The sequence below is a fragment of the Nomascus leucogenys genome, chromosome 17 (assembly GCF_006542625.1).
Source record: "Nomascus leucogenys isolate Asia chromosome 17, Asia_NLE_v1, whole genome shotgun sequence".
NCBI lineage: Eukaryota > Metazoa > Chordata > Mammalia > Primates > Hylobatidae > Nomascus > Nomascus leucogenys.
Genome location: NC_044397.1, coordinates 15,691,678 through 15,711,292, shown reverse-complemented (window position 1 = coordinate 15,711,292; position 19,615 = coordinate 15,691,678). Strand labels below are relative to the sequence as shown.

The window sequence follows — 19,615 nt, the reverse complement described above, 5'->3', positions numbered from 1 at the left end:
CTGATCAAAGTATGTAAGTAATCTGTAAACGTTAGAATCTTATTGGTGGGTAAGTGTACCTTATGGGAGCACTATAGAGATAGAGAAAGAGAGTTGGCAATGCTAAATACAGCAAAGAAAAGTCTCAGGCTTGGCAATCACTATCAGACTGTCCCAAGATATTGGCCATTGCAGGACAAGGAGAACAGGGTACAAGGCATGATGGGCAAACTCAAATGCCTGCAGGTGCGGTATGCAAGTGAAGTGGGCCAGAAGTAAGTTCCTTGATGTCTCCATTATGTAGGTGGGGTGTGTGAGCACGCATGGGCATGTGTTGTGATTTTTCAATGTTGGTTCAAAATGTTAAAAGTTCTGTGCAGCCATTTGAAGCATGAAGTCACGCCTGTACATCAGATTTGACTTGTGGACTGCAGCATAGAAAACACAGGTGCTTGGAAGGAGTGGGGCATGAAAAAGGGGGACATAAAGAGAAAACAGGCAACGGTAAAGAAGCTTGAAAATTTTATTTAATTGTATCTTTGATACATTGAAAGCTGAGTATTTTTAAGACAAAGGTTTCAAGAAGAAACTTCTCTTTCCAGTTTCACCACTGTGGCTACCAGTTCTTCTCTTCTCCTATTATTATAATGCAGATATGTCATGATTGGAATAATTTACATTTACAAATTATATCATAGAAAAATAATTTTATCGCTAAATGTAAACAGGTTGGGGTACTTCATCCAAAATAAGAAGAAAATAACAGAATCTAGCACTTTCATATTTTAAAGCTGATATTTTAGCAATATTTTGACAAAACTTTATTCCATTTGTAATTTTTGGCTACACAACACTAAAAGAAAATTTATTTATTGGCATGCAAAGCAATATGGCCTCAGAATACACCTCTTAAATTTACAGGACTTAACATTTCAAACATCCCACGTGGCTAGCAGGTGATGTTGTGAAGATGATCTTGAATAGTGATATAGTTATTTCCTAGAGATTAAAAAAAGAAAATGATTTAACATAAATATAATGAGATGATATCATTAACTTATCCAGAAAATATTTCAATGATTTATTTTGATAAAAGTTGTTTATTAATCCCTTTGTCCGTAAATCCCTCCATCCTTTGGACTCTTAAAATATTTTCATTTAAAGATTATTTATCCTAAAGTCAAAGCTATCAAACAATTATGAATAATTATTAAAAAATCAAAATTCATCAAGATAAGTATTTTTTGGTGTCCAGTTCTCACTACTCTTCTTATTAAATTAAGTATGTAATATTGTATATGCTGCATTTCACCTTTGTGCTAAAATTTCAGCATAGCAATTTTTAATGTGACAATATGTGAATGATGTAACATTTCCAATGTTTCATTTCTATCTGTGTTTCTAGCTTCTTGACTCTAATAGACACTCAGTAAATGTTTCTGGAATAAATGAATAAATAGATACAAACTGTAATGATACAAAACAAACATAATGATGTACTCTTATATAACTTAAACATGCATAATTATTTCTTATATAATAAGAGATTATAGACTTTCTCCCTACATGGGGAACAGCTTGCAGCAGTATGACCATCAGTACTTATGAGAGTTTGATGGTTTTCAGAATTAACTAAAAAGCAGTCACCTGTCAGTGATTTTGGTCTGAATCAACCAGTTTATAAAGTCCCTGGTGGCAAGATTATCAAGAATGGTGTTCATCTCATCAGAGAAAGAACCATCAGCATGTCTGCGACCAAGTTCTTCAACAATGGCGACCTCTTCTGGGAAACTAAGAAAATAAGTGTTAAAATTAGCGTTTGATTAGACATTTTCAATAAATGATAATAGATTATCTACTACTGGTAACATGCACAAGTGTCTTGAGGAAACAGTAAAGGATTCTGTTTTTAAAGGGTATACTGTGAAACACCTGATAAAAACCCATGTGGACCAGTGACTACTGGAAAGAGCAAGTAGCAGAGCTGGGATCTAATACCAAGCCTGCATAATTTCATGCCCTTTTCAGTCTTCTAGGTTGTTTTGAAGATTTTAGTATATTGACAATACAGAAACTATTGTTGAGATTATTAATTTGTCTGTAATTCAACTAAATATATCATATCCTATAAAACCAGAGATTGCTGGAACAGCCTTGCAAAATGCAGTATTAAGAGGTTAAAGCTTCATCTGTATTAGATTTTTCTCTTTCACTAGTTTACCATTGCAGAATTTTTGGTATCCCTTTAAAACACTGCAAAATATCGTCAAGAGTAAGAAACTATTTTACCATTGGTTTTATAAGTTTAATTATTAATGTTTTAAAAACCAACCATTATGCTAGTTCTCTTTCATCTTGAGTTCTCTTTAAATTTCGGTAAGCTTGTTTTTAATCTAATTTAAAAATCAGAGTTGAACATAAATTCTCCGTCTCTCATATTTCATCTCTCCAAAAAAATCAGAAAAAAATGAGATGGTTCAGGGGTCTGTTTGGCTGTGTTAAGATCCAAGCAAGTAATTAATGGCCTTAGTTGTTTTTCAACTTTGATTATTTAATAGATATCTATATGACAGCCCCATACAAAATTGGATATGTAGTTAAATATATGGATGTTTTTACCTATTTGTACTTCGAATATCATTTTATCAACATCTTATATTTGGTCACTTTCAGTCTTCATCACATTTTTATCTGAATATTTATTAACATATAAATATATGTTGATCACATATGTAAATGTTTAAAGTTAAGCTTTAAATATTACATGTTTTCTTTACATATTTGAAGTTTTCAGCAGTGTTTCTTCTTTTTCCTTATCTCTAGCTCCCCTAGAACAGTCCTAGTTTAAATTTGACTCAGTGTAGTTATTAAAAACATCCTATTTACTCTCACAGGTGGCCTGGTTTGGCCAAAGATTTAATACCTAATGATAATGCAACTATAAGGGGATAAAAATGTAACCTGTTTGGCTCTATTATTAATACTTAGTACCAAAACCAAAATGGATTCAACTTTTATATACTGTTTCTCATCAATAGGAATTATTTCCTTACTTTGCAAGACTACTAATTGCTTCTGTAATCCAGATCCATATATAGATAACTGTAGTCTTAAATTTTCTGCATCAAGGCAAAAAATGTCAAATAAGAATGTACAGACTTACTCTCGCCTTCCTCGGCCTTTCACCAGCCAAGCAATGAATTCCTTGGCAGCTTGGCCTTCCAAATAAGAACTTACATCACTGGTAAAGGTCCCTTCAGCATGTCTCTCAAATTCATCGTGACGTTTGGCAATGTTATTCCTGAAAGAAATGTGAAAGTTAAATTGAAGATCTGTCTCTTTGGCAATATGGTTCTCACCTATAAGCAGTGGCAACTTTGGGTTCAGGATTCTATGTAGAAGGGCTTAGGGAGTTTAGGAGATGAGGGTTGCTAGGGGATTTGTCGTGAAGCTACGTTAATGTTCTGGATTGAAATTGGCAGAAGAGAGCTAATAACAATCGGTGGGCTAAAGCTCCCCCTCCCTTCCCAGCAAACCCATCTGCAATCCCCTGCTTATGTATGTCATTGGTTATTAAAGCTGCCTTACCTTTGACTTCAGTCTCAATGGATACAGGCTATCCACTGTGCTATGTGACTTGCAAGCAAGGCAGCTGTTTGTTATTAGTAAGTATGGGGTCAGAGTTAGTTAATTGATTTGAGGGAAAGCAAAGGACCATCTTGAATTGTTACCAAAAGGACCACTTGATAATGGATTAAAGAAAATGTGTGATCTGCTAGTAACAAGCAAAGCAAGGAAGATGACCCCATATCAACATCAAGCATGTGCAGAGCACTGTGGAGGTGAGCCATCAGCTGCTATCAGTCTCCCTGGCACATATTACCCCATATCACCTCATCTGAAACACATAGGCAACACTGCTCGAGTGTGAGGATTGCTTTACATCAATTTACCAAGTTGTGGCATTCCCATTCTAGAAAATGAGGACAGTTGTTTGCATTTTTGTAAATTTGTGATTTCTCACCTTTCACTGTAGTGCTTAACAGGGACCTCTCCCAGTGTCTGCCCTGACCATGATAGCCATCTTCCTGTGGTTGTACCCTCTACTTTAAGAACCTTTGATTAGCAACTCTGTTTCTCCTGTTCCTCCTGCTTGCTTTTTCTCTCTCTCTCTCTCTCTCCCTTTCTTACTCTCACTCTCTCTCTTCTCCAGTCTATACAGACAAATCTATGTCCTTTTCCTGATTTTTTGATTTCTTCAGCTACTTTCTATGCATAACTCCCTTCCCCTTGTGGGCCACCCTCCAAAAAAATTGTGAAATTCCACCATCTCTGTGAAACCCTTGCGGATAATTTCCTCCAGTAGCCTAGATGCAGCAAAAAACCCAACACTCGTCAAAGAAAATCCAACATTAAAATGTATGCCTTACGATAGGCTTGTGTTCTTATTTGCTGCCTTCTCTCTCTATGCTGCGCAGCTAGGCTGTAATTTTAAATGCATGTCTTGGATTTTATTCTACAAGAAAAGGAATGCATCTGTTTCCATTCCTTACCCTTGGCTGGGGGATAATTTTAATGTTGGGTTTGAACCCCACGAAAGAATGTCATATTTGCTCTATCTTTTGGTAGAAATTAGATTGGTAACCTCGTAGGTCTGCAAAAGTAAATGTTCACTCTAAGGGAAAATGAGTAAGCAAGTAAATATTGCTAGGACTACCATTGGGAAAATAATTTAAAGTCTATGTCACACTGGAGGTTGGGTAAGTGGTTTAGAGGGGTGCGGGTTAAGACATTCGGAGGCATAATACAAAGGAGAGCATCCCCAATCCTAAATATCTTCAAAACGATCAGCGCTTATGGGCACTATTTGACGAGCATAAGAACTTAATAATGTCAAGAGAAATTTTAGACCTATTTAATACATTTATGAGCAAGTTTTGAGCCAGGTCGAGACTCTTACCTGTTCCTCTTGGTATTCATCAACCACTGCACAAAATCTTGGGCACGCCTGGAGTCCAGATACTTGCTGTAGTCACTGGTGAATGTGCCCTGCGAATGGCGCTTGTCCTCATTCATCTGATCAGGATCACTGAGTGGGTCTGCCTGGGAAGCTGAGAATGATCTGTGAAGAACAGTGATTGGTACAACATAAATCTCTCCTCAAGAGTAGACTCACTTGAGAAGCATCTTCACTACAAAATACAAGACCATATAAAACAGTAAGGCAGGCATCTAGAGTATTTCAGTAGGTAGTTTAGAGAGATCTTCCTTAGCTTGTCAGGAGAATCCCATCGTTTTAGTATAGTTGCATACGCTATTATTCTGAATTCTAGAAACGTGTTTCTCAACTGACTTCTTTTTTTCTGAAATAGGATTAAACAAATCTTTTTCTACTAATTAATCTACTCATGATTATGCTAATAGTGACAGAAGACAGTAGTGACTTGAATATTTTAAAAGAGTGAAGAATCCCAAATCATTTCTTTGGGCAGCAGATTTAAGCTCCCAATTTTGTTTTGCATATATTAATACGAAAACAGCACAATTATCTAGTTATATGGTGGCTAATAGTGGAAGGAAGACAACTAAAAGTTCAAAGAAAGGCAAGAAAAAAGACACTTGCTAATTTGAAACTGTATCATGAATAATCCATATGCCACTAATCAACAGTTGGTTGGCATGGTAAATACATGGGAAAATAATCAATGTAATTAATACTCAGAAATGAGATACTATTTTTACCTATGAAATTAGCAAAGATTGAATGCTGAGGAGGATATCATGAGGAGTATTTCTATACTGCTGATGAGAGTGTGCATGTGTATGAACTTTCTGGAAAGCAAGTTGGCAAGATATTATAAAAGGTTTAAACTCACTCAGACCCTTTGACACAGTATTTCTACAACTAGAAACCTGTGTGCAAAAAATAGTAAGAAATGTAGGAAAGTGTGTATATAAAATGTCTGCAACATTCTTTGTGGAATAAATTTTAAGACCTCTTAAGCTTCCCAAATAAGTAGCTAAACAAATATTGTACATTTATGAGATGAAATAGTATGCAGCCATTAAATATCATGTTGAATAGATATTTTTAATAATATAATAAAAGTGTATAATAATACAATGTTAAGATATTAAGCATGGTACAAAGCCATATAATGAGCCAAGAGATATTTATGTACGGTTTACATAAAACACAGGAAAGTAATAAACCAAATTTGTTTACTTTGAATAGCTTTCTTTGGACAGAGGAATTTTGAGTACTTAATATTTTTTGCATATTTTTCATACTTTCCATCATGAACATGTATGGCTTTTACATTTAGGAAGAAATAATGCTATTTTTTAAAGGAGGGAAAAAGAGAAAAATGTTGGTGTGAATAATTGAAGTAATCTATTATGCAGTGTGTGAGTAATGAATTGATAAATAGGATCATCCGTAGATTTCAAGGAGCTATAATTTCCCATGTAACATGTTTTTCAACATTTCTCTCCCCTTTTATTACAAAAAACACATACTCTGATCTACACTCCAACAAAGTCTGCTTTTATCACAAGGATACTTTAAACATTTGATCATTGTGCAGAATATTTACTCTAAATTACTGAGAACTTATTCACTAATCATAGTTTTCACAGGCTTTATTCCAACCATATTGATATGTTAGTTCGAGACTACGGATTTAATACCTGGATTTCTCCTCTGTGTCTTGAAGGGAACGTTGCCAGCTGCCTTGTACCAGCATTACAAACAATCCAGCCACAAAGTAAATGCTTTTCATTTCTGCTGTCTGTCAGAACACAGAATGGGGGTAGGGTGAGGGGGGCAGGCAAGCATTTTTAAACATGTCAGGCTAAATTAGCTAGATTTGACTAGATAAGTAACATAAGTAGAAAGAAAAAGCTAGTGTTATCAGTTTTATTCTGATTATATTTTCAGCTTAATTTTAAATAGTGGGTTATATTTTTTTCCCAAGATTTTTTGGAGGCAAAAAAGGACACAAAAGATGTGTTCCACCATTACGCTTTTTCATTAATGTAGGGACACTTCTGTTTAATAATTAGAAGGCTCATTTTCAGACTGGAAATTAAAATGTCCACAATCAACATTTAAAATACCCACTGTAGATGATATGCTACATATGGTTAGCCTGAATGGCACCTTATCCATCATGCCACCCCCCTCACTATCAGTCTGGCTTTCAATTAATAGTCCTTCACTTCCAAGCATTTACATTATACTGCATTTCAACCATCTTAAAGCAGCCTCAGGCTACAACTTGGCATACCAGCTGTCGGTTCAGATGTATTATTCATTTATATTTTAAATAGTGTAACTTGGTCTAGACTTTGTAATTATAAAGCGGCCAACAGATTTGAGGTATTTTAGGGTGCTTTGACCTGTTCTAAATTAAAGGGAAAAAATCATTTTAAAGACAAGCAATTTGCAACAAGAACTAATGCTTCTGGCAACGTGAACAATCACAACTAAAAAACTAAGAGATTACTGTCTAAAAGAAAATTAGAGCTTGCTTCTAAAGTCATAAAAGTCCCCAGGTTGTTTTCTAATTGGACTTAGATGAGGACATGTCATTCACTGCTGGTGACACCACAGACTTGGTCATAGGATACACCTGATTGCTTGTCCCTGTGTCACAAGCAGATGCCCTGTGAAGCCATAGTATGTTAAGGATGAGACGATGCAGTGTAGATGGGGACTGGGACCAACATGAATGTGGGACAGAGTGTCCCCACAGAGCAAGCGCTTCTATTTTCTGAATGGGAATGTCAAGTCCAGTATTTGTCATGGATCTCTGCTACTTTGAAACCCAATGGTGTTTCCTTTGAGAAGCGGGCATTTCAATCCAAGTTTGACTATGCTTACCCACAAATAATTTGAATGAGTATTTTTAGCAAATGACATTTGGTTTGGAATAAGGATTTCACAAATATTATCATTTTTAAACTATCAATCTTTTCCTTAATATCTTAGCTGTATTTACTATCTCTGGCACTAAAACATAGACACTGTAATACCTGCAGCAGTAACTTTTTTCTTTGAAATAATAAGTTTTTTGTACACTGAATGGACAATTAGACAAAGGAACATAATAGGAATGATATAGTCACCTTTCTTCATTCATCAACGTCAAATTACCAATTTGACATTTTGCTATGCTTCAGTTTAAACGGTTGGCAGACTTTGGAAACCTTGCCATATATTTAGGTAGTATCTACTGATTATAACTGTCAATTATTATATCCATGCTTTCAGGAATATTTAAATATTAAAGTAAGCACTTCTTTTTAAAATTATACCACTGTTGGAAAGTTTCTTCTAAAAGCTTTTAGTCTTTCACAAGACTGAAAACAAAAAAAACTCATTCCACCCAAAGTCCTAAGCGTTTTGCAATATCTCCTATTATGTTCCATTGAGGCAGATTTAGAGCAGGAGGTATCCTGCCACTTCAGGAGCTGATGGAAGAAAGAACAACCATAAACCACATAAAGAAGTGAGCGTTCCGTGTCTAATAATATTACCAACAATAAATGACATCTTCTGAAGAAAGAACTGGCTTTAAAAATCTCACTTATTTGTTTGTGAAAGTCTACCGAATTGTGAAAAAAAAAAAAAGAATAGAGTTAATTGTTTGAATACAATTGCTGAGAAAGTGAAGATTTATGTCATTTTAGTATCAAAATCTTATTCAATAAGAAAATAATTTCCAATTAATTTCCCCCCTCTTTAGGTAGTCTAAAAAGAGCCTGCAGTTTTGTAAGAACTACAGATTTCCACTAAAATTTAAAGGAAAGTATGGTAACAATAAGTAGGAAGTCTTACAGAAAGATTAATCTTAGACCTAAAAAAGAAGACATTATATTCTATCCCCAAATATGTTGGCATTGTATTCCATATAAATCCTTTTTTAAACTGGTTAGCTCATTTTACGTAATAGGTCTTCAGTATGTATGGAAAAATACATCACTTAATCATTTACTCCATCGAAGATCTTTGTAAATTTGTTTTTTGTCTCTAGGAGCTTAATCTAAAAAGACAAATTAAAATTTTATTCCAGAGGGTAGCTATTTTAGATTTTATTACTATTTGTCCTCAATACATAGTAAATAGTTATTAATCTATGGCTTCACTCAGATCCATCCAAAGAAAACCCCCCAAATAGATGACACTTGTTCTCTGCACCAAGTACGCTATGTTTTATTTACAAAGAGTTGCTTTCATGGACTTTGATTTTTTGATAGATGTCTGAAATTTGAATATTTGAAAGATGATATTTAATTTGCTCTTTTGGAAAACCAGAGATTTAAATTGGTAAAAAGCAATTTCTGTTATAGGCTCCCTAATGGACACATTTCTGCTTACTTTAAAAGACGCCTTCTGTTCAAAGTAGTATACACATCTATCAAGTCCAAGAAAAATATTTATTCTTCAAAATGTTACCAATTATTTTAAAATACAATTCTCATAACAGTTAAGTATTGTAACAAGTGCATTGATTTGAATCTTTGTTTTTCTATTTTATATTTTTGCATGTAATTATTTTTCCGACTCGCTTTGCGGCTTCGCTATATTAAAGTACACGTAAATGCATTTGATATAACCTTTTCCATCTCAGTTCCTCTCTGTGTACTATTAGTAATAAAGTCTAAGATGAAAGAACAACATTTTAATTTATAATATTTTGATCCCTCAAAAATACTTCACTGTCCGCCAAACAGGATTTACAATTTTATAATCATCTTACCTTCCGGCAGTGTGCTGTAGAACAGAGCCGGTGAAGAGAGAGCAAGCCCTCTTTGGGAACTTTTGATGTGCTCTGTGTCCTAAGCTCTGCACTTCTGCACCAAGGCGCACTGCTTTTATATACTCTCCAGCTCTGTTTAGCCTCACAGATATTACACTGACAATATAAATTTCTCATCTGTAAATAATGAGTTTTTGTTACAAATGACTTCCCTCGCCCACTCACTTTGCTCATCTGCATTCTACGCTTATATTGGGTGAGAGACCTTAGAGACCTGGAAACTTTTTATGCACTCTTGTGTCTTTTTTTTGGTTGGGAATGGAAAGAGCAGCTTGGAAATTCACCTTCCACTTTCGATCAGGCATGAAAATCACTTAAGTTCTCTAAAGTGAATTTTGATGTTGAAGACAAAAGACCTTGAAATTACATAGCCCATGGCCAGCCCTGTTTTGTGCATGGCCTCATTTGAGGTTCTTACAAGTCTTTGGTTTGCTACCCAGCCATGATGAATTTACCTGAATATAACAATCACTTCGGTCATTCATTTATCCAAATAATGATCATTCATTCAAAAGATACGTATTAAAAATCCTCTCTTCCTCACTACATGGAGTTTATTTATGTTATGTTTGTGGAAAATTTAAGGATATTGATTAAACCCCTATGTGTCCTGTTTTAATAAATGGAATTCAGGCACAAAGGATGGAGCAAAATGAAGATTAAACATCTAAGATAGCCGATGCTAATAGGAAATTATCTAGTATTTTTTTCCTTCTAATGTAAATTTAAAATCTAATTTTACTGATAAGAGAGTGGGGTACTAAGTCACAAAAGAGTGAGATACAAGGAAAACTGTTGAGATGCATGTTGTCGTCTTTCCTGAGTTTTGTGACTGGCCACATAGGCTTTAATGATCTGTAACATTTATCAGAAATGATTCTGGTCACTGTAGAGAAATAGAAAAATGGTAAATAGTCTGGACAGACAGCATAAGAAGTAGTGTCAGCATAATTTGATTTTAGTTTTGCTGTTATTGACCAGCTGTGTGACCTTGGTCAAGTCACACATTCTCTTTGTGCCTCTGCCTCCTTATTTGTAAAATGAGAGGGGTTGGTAGATGTCTTTTCTAAAATAAAAATTTTATTCCATATTGCAAACTCATCAGAACATTTCCCAACTAGATTCCAATATTCTAATATAACCAACCACACGATGTAACTGATGATTTGTATAGAGGTAAATCATTGAGGCAACTGGAGAAATATTCCAAATGAACTTAACTGTTCAATTTGTGCATGCGACCAACGTTTGAATGTAGAGCTACTTAAAGACCATAAAGATCAGTTTCAACTCAGACTGGAAGACCTCATTGAGGGGTTTTTGTGCTGGTGATTATTGGTGCCAGAAAGCCTTGCTTTGCAAAATGTGATCTAAGGACCAGCATCATCTAGAAGCTTGCTAGAAATGCAGAATCTCATGCCTATCAAAATCTGTATTTTAACAAAATCCTAAGGAAATCGGTGTTCGTATTAAAATTTGAGAAGCACAGCTGTATAAAATATCCACCTCACTTTATCTCCTCATTGGTACTGCTGGTGTCTTGATCTGAGACCTGCTTCTTGGCACTCTACCAGCAGAGGGGGTGAAAGAGCAGAGAAAGGTGTCACACCTCAGGTCAGTCTAGACAGTAATACTTACAGATACAGTAATAGCTTGAAAGAGTGGATTGATTTAATGTATGATTACATTGTCTTTCTGTCTGGCTACAATCTTCACATAACTATTAGCTATATTTTTAATTGTTTTGGCAGATTCAGTTCTATTTTTCCCGTTGTCTATTTGTCTATTTGAGCAGATGTTTCTGTCTCTCTGTCTCTGTCACTGTCTCTCTCTTTCCTTATCAGACTCTACTTATTTGTGGAGCAGCCCTAAGAAGGAAGATCTGCAGATCACATATATAAAACCTTCAACATAGCACTGGCCTTTCAGTAATTATCCTCTCCCAATATTTAACTACCAAACATTTTTCTTTCCCTCCACTCTACTTGCTTCCATTATTCTAGAAGTGACTATCCTAAGTTGTTTCGTAAAACTTCCTGTGACTTTATCTCCAGCCCACTGACACTGATTCTTGGGGCTCCCAGTACCATAAGGGTAAGCATTCTGAAGATGTATAAGCAATAAGAACCCCACTGCATTGTATCCTGCTCTCCTCTCTAGGAGGGGCAAGTCAGGCTTCTTCATGGACACCGCATTGTCAGAAATTAAGACAAAACTCAAGTGCAATTTGGACTTGCAGATCTTCTTCCAATGACTGTTCTGGCATGAGCCTGTACTTGGCCTATTCCCATCAATACAGTTATTCAGTGATTTAGATGTGAGGCAAGGAAAGTGGTAGCCCTGTATGTCTATGACTGGTGTCATATATGATTTCTTTATGATGTTTAGTCCTAAGGACAATTTCCACAGATTTACAACTTGTGCGGTTGCATGAAGCTGCATGCAGGACCTCTTGCTTGCCTTAATGCTTTTACCATCTCGAAATTCTTAAAAATTTACACAAAACCATGCGTTGTGGGGTTATTGTGTGTTTATTTTCTGTAGCTGCTCGGAATACTTAGGAATCGTTGAGAATGGCAAAGATCCAGGTTCACAGTGTGCTGTGGTGGAAAGTCTATGGGCAGGGAGAACCCTCAGGCGTTGCTGATGGGAGTACAAAATATTAACTCTTTTGAAAGGCAGTTTGGTAATACTTATTGAAGTGACTAATACCTATAGTTCTTGGCCCAGTAAGGCTAAAGCACTATTCTGAACATTTATCCCACATATATTGCTATGTAGATATGTAATGATGTAGGTACAAGGTTGAGTAGAAGAGTAACAGGTGGGAACTAATCCAAGGGGCCAGCAATAGAGCACTGTTTAGGAAAAAAAAATAAGGACGCTCTCTATCTACCAATATGGAAAGACTCCAAGATATGTTGTTAGTTGAAAACAGGAAAGTGCAGAATGGGTATGTAGTAGGCTACCTTTTGTTTCAGAAGGGAGAGGGGCAGAAATACATGTTTATTTTTCGTAATTGTGTCAAAAAATTAAAATAGACAAGAAGCTGATGAAAGTGCTTACCTGTAGGAGGCAGTGTGGATAAGTGGGCTGCATGTGGACAGGGACAGGATGCAAAGAATACTTCTTTTATATACCTGCTATGTGGTTTGGATTGTTTGGCCATTTGATTGAATTACCCATTCAAAACAAACCAAAAAAATGTAATTTAAAAAGGGGTGACAGTGCAACTACTTTGGAAAAAGGTAAAACTTTAGAGCCAAATGTACAATTACCCTTTGACCTAGCAATCCATTCCTGGGTATTTTATCCAAGAGAAATAAAAACATATACCCACAAAATGACTTGTAAAAAAGTGTTCAAATAAGCTTTATTTACAATACTTAAAAACTGGAAACAACTGAACTACCCATTAACAAGAGAAAGAATAAAAAATTTGTGATACAGAATTCATACAGCAACAAAAATTAAACAACAGCTGACTCAGGCAGCAATGTGGAAAAATTTTGCAGACATTATGCTGCATAAAAGAAGATGGACATGAACAACTATATACTGTATGAATCCATTTATAGAAGTTCAAAAACAGGCAAAATTGAAGTTAAAAATCTCAGAACTGTGGTTGTTTCTTGGAAGAGGATGGGAGAGGATTGCCTAAGAGGGAACTTTCCGGGGAGATGGAAATATTCTATATTATGATAAGGGTATGTGTTACCAGGTTTATCCGATTATCAAAATAGTACAGCTAAGATTCGTGATTTTTAATTTATGTAAATTTTACCTAAAAGGAAAAAAAAGAATAGTTACAAAAAAAAAAAAAAAGAAGTCTGAGGTGTGGGTGGAGGTACAGATGACACAACCATGGCAAAATACTGATAATTGTTGATGCTGGCTGATGGATAAACAGGGTTCACTGTGCGATTCTGCTTACTTTATTTATGTTTGAAATTTCCCATATTAAAAAGTGAAAGCCATAATAGAATGATCATGGGGATGGGGCATTAGGACTAATTGGTCATTTATCACTTTGGAAGCCAAAGAGTTAGACTTTTCAGTAAGGATTAGCTAGGTAAAATAAGTGAACTTCATAGACACATGGTGGCAACAGAGCCTGGATGGAAAACAGTAGCCTAGGCCAGGGCCAAGTTAATGGAAAAACAACTGCAATGAAGGCAGAGAGAGGAAGCTACCACTCAGACGTAATGGAATCAAAATCACTGCTCCCTTCTTCTCAATGTTATTCAATACCCATCCCTAGGATTTGCCTAGCTCTGTCTGATAAAACTGCGGTAGTGACCAGTCAGGCTTCCCTGATATGCTTGAGGTTTGTTTTTTATTCTTGGACAGTATTCAATACTCTAACCTAGGAAAGGTACAGCGTATTAAGATACCATCCAAGGGTCCTTAACAAGGGTCTTCTGAAAATAGGTGTGAACCTTCAAAAGATCAAAGAAAAATTATGTATAGCATTTGAGGAAAAAGTTTTTATTGATTAGTTTTAACTTTGAAGATAAAAGGATCAAGAGCCATTTAACAAGAGCATTTGAAAAGTTAAAAATTGAATACATACAATGCAATAATCAGATGTCCTTCACATCTCTGTGAGTGACTTAATGGGCTCAGGGATCCAGGGGTAATAAAAGAAGAACTTCCAGGGGAAGTTCTGAGTTTGCCAGAGGATGTGAGAAATACCCTTCCTGAGAGAGATTTAAAAATCAGTTCATGACCCATCCATCTGGAAGGATTCTGAGGAAGCCTGTTGGGGTGGGGGGGAAGATTCAGTAATAAGATCAACGGACAGTCTTCCTGCCCTGAGGCTCCGAGACCCTGCAGACAGCCCGCTCACAAGTCTGTGCAGGGGACTGTGTGGCATCATGGCTTTGCATTCGTTGATTTTATCTTTTGCAAGATCCCTGGTATAATGAGATGTTTAAAACTGTTCTAAGTTTCAGTTGTTATTTTTATTCCTAAAGGGAACAAGAAAGAGAAAGAAAACAAAATCATATTTGTACAAAAGAATCTTATCTCATAATTTACAAGCAGAATATATATTTATATGTATAAATACATATATATCATTGAATACATGTGTTATGCTACTATTTTTCGCATATTGTAGCTATAAAAAACAAACCATATGTCATTACATTTATCCAACCTCTTGCTCATCTGGAAAGACTTTTTTTCTTCAAGCTTCTAAGAGTCTTTAATGTGAACCAATTAAAACATTGCAATTTTTTAAAGACTTCTGTAAAAGGAAGTAACTTCAGCCATTAGAAAATTTAAAATTTGAAGTCTGTATACTAAGAAAATGCGGAGAATGCAAACCTGAGTTATAAATACTTTTTCTTGTTCATTATACCTTGTAGTAAGACTTGCCCCCTGCCTGAAACTTACTCAGTATTGCCAATTTGTATTTTATCAGTTGCATTATCAAGATATGCCCAGTTTTCTGGTGAAATTGAAATGATATAACCATAGAAGGGAGGATAATTCATAAAGCCATCTAGGCTATTACCTTATTTTAAAGCAGAGATTTATTTAGTTTATTACAATTCATTGTTTGGCTATTTTATTTTTCAAACCTGGAGAATAAATTTCTACATTTCCATTTTGCAATAAATGACCAAAATAATTTATTTCTGCAGTCAGAAACATTTCTATGGCCAGAAGTATTTCATATCTGTGTTCTAGTCGTGGCTCTTACTGAAAGGTAAATCATTTCTTTGTTGCCATGTTGTCAGAAGTTGTAAAATCTGACTTTTCACTTCCATTTTAATAAAAATTCTTTTCTCCTCATAAAGCACAGTCGACTAACCATAAGTCCTTTCTAAGGCCGAAGAAAGATAGAGTCTCCCTTTTTTTCTTATATGTCTAGTCCATGATTGCCAGCATTCTCCTCCATAAATACTTATCAACAAAACTCTAGAGGTCGAAGATCATGGCTTTTACACCTTTGTTTGCTTATTTATTTATTTATTTATTTATTTTTGAGACGGAGTCTCACTCTCTCTCCCAGGCTGGACTGCAGTGGCGTGATCTCGGCTCACTGCAAGCTCCGCCTCCTGGGTTCACGCCATTCTCCTGCCTCAGCCTCCCAAGTAGCTGGGACTACAGGCGCCCGCCACCACGCCAGGCTAAATTTTTTGTATTTTTAGTAGAGGCGGGGTTTCACCATGTTAGCCAGGATTTTCTCGATCTCCTGACCTCGTGATCTGCCCACCTCGGCCTCCCAGTTTGTTTGCATCCTTTCCCCACAAATAATGGGCAAAACTCATAGCGGAAAAAAAAGTGATGCAAATAATATCTTAAAAATGTATTTGATTTGACCGGGCGCGGTGGCTCATGCCTGTAATCCCAGCACTTTGGGAGGCCGAGGCGGGCGGGTCACGAAGTCAGGAGATCGAGACCATCCTGGCTAACACGGTGAAACCCCGTCTCTCCTAAAAATACAAAAAATTAGCCGGGCGAGGTGGCGGGCACCTGTAGTCCCAGCTACTCGGGAGGCTGAGGCAGGAGAATGGCGTGAACCCCGGGGGGCGGAGCCTGCAGTGAGCCGAGATCGCGCCACTGTACTCCAGCCTGGGTGAAAGAGCGAGACTCCGTCTCAAAAAAAAAAAAAAAAAAATGTATTTGATTTATTAAGCATCAATTTGCCTCTAATATTTTTATGGGCACTTGTTCTAATAAATGTATTGTTGAAGACAGTTGACACCGATGCAAAGAATCAAGTAAAAATTATAAATTCAGAGACACATTTGACTAAACACCCAGGGTAAATTGTAATAGTCATTCCTTCCATTGGTTAGCACATAGCTTCAACCACTGATTAGTTTATTACTTTTTTGATTTCTCACCTGGAATTCATATACAGATTTAATTGTAGGCAACAGATTTAAAAATAATAATATGAGAGCCAGTATTTTTTACAATTCAGAAATGAGGATCAGGCCGCCTAAGAATAGAAGTAACTACCATTTCCTGAATATATACTAAAGGCAAAGCTGAGTATATTATTCTCTAATACTCAAACTGCATAACGAGTTTAATATTTTTGCCTTCATTTTACAAATAACAAGACAGGGGCTTAGAACAGGCACCCAAGTTGCTTAAAGCCATATCTGGGTCCGAATACAGGACCCCACTACTTTGTAACCTTTCTAGAGTAAGGCTTTGCAAAGTAGTCCTGGGAGGATTTGCAAAATCTCCTCAAATCAGCTTTGACTGCTGTCTAAATCTATTCAGAACTTCCAGATAGCTAAGATAGCAAGACATCTAAATGCTAAACAATTGATGATTGAGGTATTTTTGGGCTTAGTTTTTAAAAAATGTATGATTCGTAGTTTTTAGTATGTTCAGAATGCTGTGTCACCATTACCATTATCTAATTTCAGAACTTTTTCATCACCCGTAAAAGAAACCCCATACTCATCAGCAGTCACTCCCCCTTGCCCTCTTTCCCAGCTCTTGACTACTGGTCTACTTTCTCTGTATACACATTTGCCTGTTCTGTGTATTTTATATAAATGGAATCACTCAACATATCATCTTTTTTGTCTAATGTCTTTTATTTAGCATAATCTTCTCAAGGTTCATCCATGTTGTAGAAGGAATAAGTACTTCATTCCTTTTTATGGTTGAAATGATTCCATTGTATGTTATTTACCCATCTATCAGTAATGGACGTCTGGGTGGTTTCCACTTTGGGGCTATTGTGAATAATGCTGCTGGGAACATTCATGCACAAATTTTTGTCTGGACTATGTTTTTAATTCTCTTGGGTAAATACCTAGGAGTAGAATCTCTGGCTTATATGCTAACTCTATGTTTAACTTTTTGAGGAACTGCCAACTGCTTTCCAAAGCGACAGTGGAGATTCTGTTTTTTAAGAATCAGATCCACGAATTTTGGATATGTCACACGATTGACTTTTTCATCCTTTTCAACAGCTGCAGATTTCAGTGAGGACAATAAAGGAGCATAAGATCGAGAGGTCAGTGGTGGGGCAGGTCTTGGCAAGGAGGAGAGACTATGACTATGCTTTTTGTTTCCTCTAGACTGCATTGGAGCGTCAATGAGGAGGCAAGATGAGGCTGGATGTTGGAAAAAGTCTCCTTGGAAGAGCTGCTCTGCTGAGTGCAGTTAAGCAGAAAATTGAAAGATGAAAATGTAGGGGTCAGAAAAGGGATTTTCTTATATGACAGGTTTAAGTGTTTTGAGTGCTCATGGAATGTAAGATGTAGATCTGGAATAAGTGGCGGGGGTGGGGTAAATCCTATGGTTTCCTCTGTGCTGTGTACAGAGACATAGTGGTGTGAGTGACAACTGGGTAAAATAAGTGTAACTTAAATTTTAATTTTTTTCTTTCACTGAGAATAAAAATATTCCTCTTATTGGCAACAACAACGGATCAAAATAGATTTTTCTAAAGCACCTAAGAGCCTAATATCCTGGACTAGTCTATTCTCTTATATCAGAAGCTTTAGTCTATGATCTGGGAATAATGCAATAATTATTATGGATTACTTATTCTGAAAATTATTACCAATAAAATTTTTAAAAGCAGGTTTTAAAAAATTATTGAGGTGACATTTACATAATAAAATAAATCCTTTTAAAGTGAACAATTAAGTGACATTTAGTACATTCATGTGTGCAACCACCACCTCTTTTAGGTGCCAAAACAATTCCATAATTTCAAAATAAAAACCCATACTCAATAAGAAGTTTCTCCTCACACCTCTCTCCCCACATCCAGTGGCAACCACTACTTTGAACTCTGTCTCTATGGATTTACGTGTTCTGAACATGTGACATAAATTGAATCATACAATAGTTTTTTGGGTCAATGCATTAGAGATTCCTCCATGTGGTAGCATATGTCAGTACGTCATTACTTTCATGGTGAAATACTATTCTGCTGTATGTATATACTACAATTTGTTCATCCATTCACCCATTGATGGACATTTGGGCTATTTCCGTTCTTTGACTATGGTGAATAATACTGCTGTGAACATGTTTGTACATGCATTTGTTTGAGTACCTCTTTTCAATTCTTTAAAGTATATATATATATATATATATGTAGGAGTGAAACTGCTGAGTTATATGATAATTCTATGTTTAACTTTTTAAGGAGCTGCTAAAGTGTTTCCCACAGTGGCTGAAGAATTTTACTTTCCCACCTGCGATGCACAGGAGTTCCAGTTTCTCCACATTCTTGCCAATATTTATTTTTTGTTTTTTTCTGGAGTTGTTATAGCCATTTTTGTTGGCATAAAGTTATACCTCATTGTGGTTTTGATTGGTATTATCCTCATGACCAAGGATTCTGAGCATCTTTCATGTGCTTGTTGGACATTTGTATGTTTTCTTTGGAGAAATGTCTCTTCAAATCCTTTGCCCATTTTGAAATTGTGCTGTCTGTTTTCTTATTGCTGAATTGTACATGTTTTTAATATATTCTGGATACTGAACCCTACAAATAAATTTATATTTGTATATATGTAAATATGTAGGTGTATATAGCTATAAGACATATATACAAATATGTATATAATGTATATGAAGTTCTTTATCAAAAAAGAAAAAAATTTTAATGATAAAAATTATACATTTTAATATATTATAAATTTTAATAATTACATTCATAGTTTCCATGACTTTACTTACTTTCTGGAAAATATGACACAGGATGATTTGAATATTGAGTTGCTATTTATAAAATTTATTATAAAATTTTAATACTTTGATAGTGATAGATTCCTAATTTTTGTTAAGAGAAAAACACATGCAGAAGGCTCTAA

General features: G+C 35.7%; 1 protein-coding gene across 1 annotated transcript; it reads right to left on the bottom strand.

Moving 5' to 3' along the window:
- Positions 1–490: 490 nt before the first annotated feature.
- On the bottom strand, positions 491–9,826 carry GCG (glucagon). The gene is made up of 6 exons (XM_003266173.3): positions 9,744–9,826; positions 6,670–6,770; positions 4,940–5,101; positions 3,143–3,280; positions 1,627–1,770; positions 491–978 (listed from the first exon to the last, which is right to left on the bottom strand). The coding sequence occupies exons 2-6, from the start codon at positions 6,759–6,761 to the stop codon at positions 972–974; spliced, it is 543 nt and encodes a 180-aa protein (XP_003266221.2). The 5' UTR covers positions 6,762–6,770; positions 9,744–9,826; the 3' UTR covers positions 491–971.
- Positions 9,827–19,615: the final 9,789 nt, after the last annotated feature.

Coding starts and splice junctions, on each gene's coding strand:
- GCG (XM_003266173.3), bottom strand. CDS start 6,761: ATGAAAAGCATTTACTTTGTGGCTGGATTGTTTGTAATGCTGGTACAA. Junction 5,102..6,669: donor GACACAGAGGAGAAATCCAG/GTATTAAATCCG, acceptor TGTTCTTCACAG/ATCATTCTCAGCTTCCCAGG. Junction 1,771..3,142: donor AAAGGCCGAGGAAGGCGAGA/GTAAGTCTGTAC, acceptor TTATTTTCTTAG/TTTCCCAGAAGAGGTCGCCA.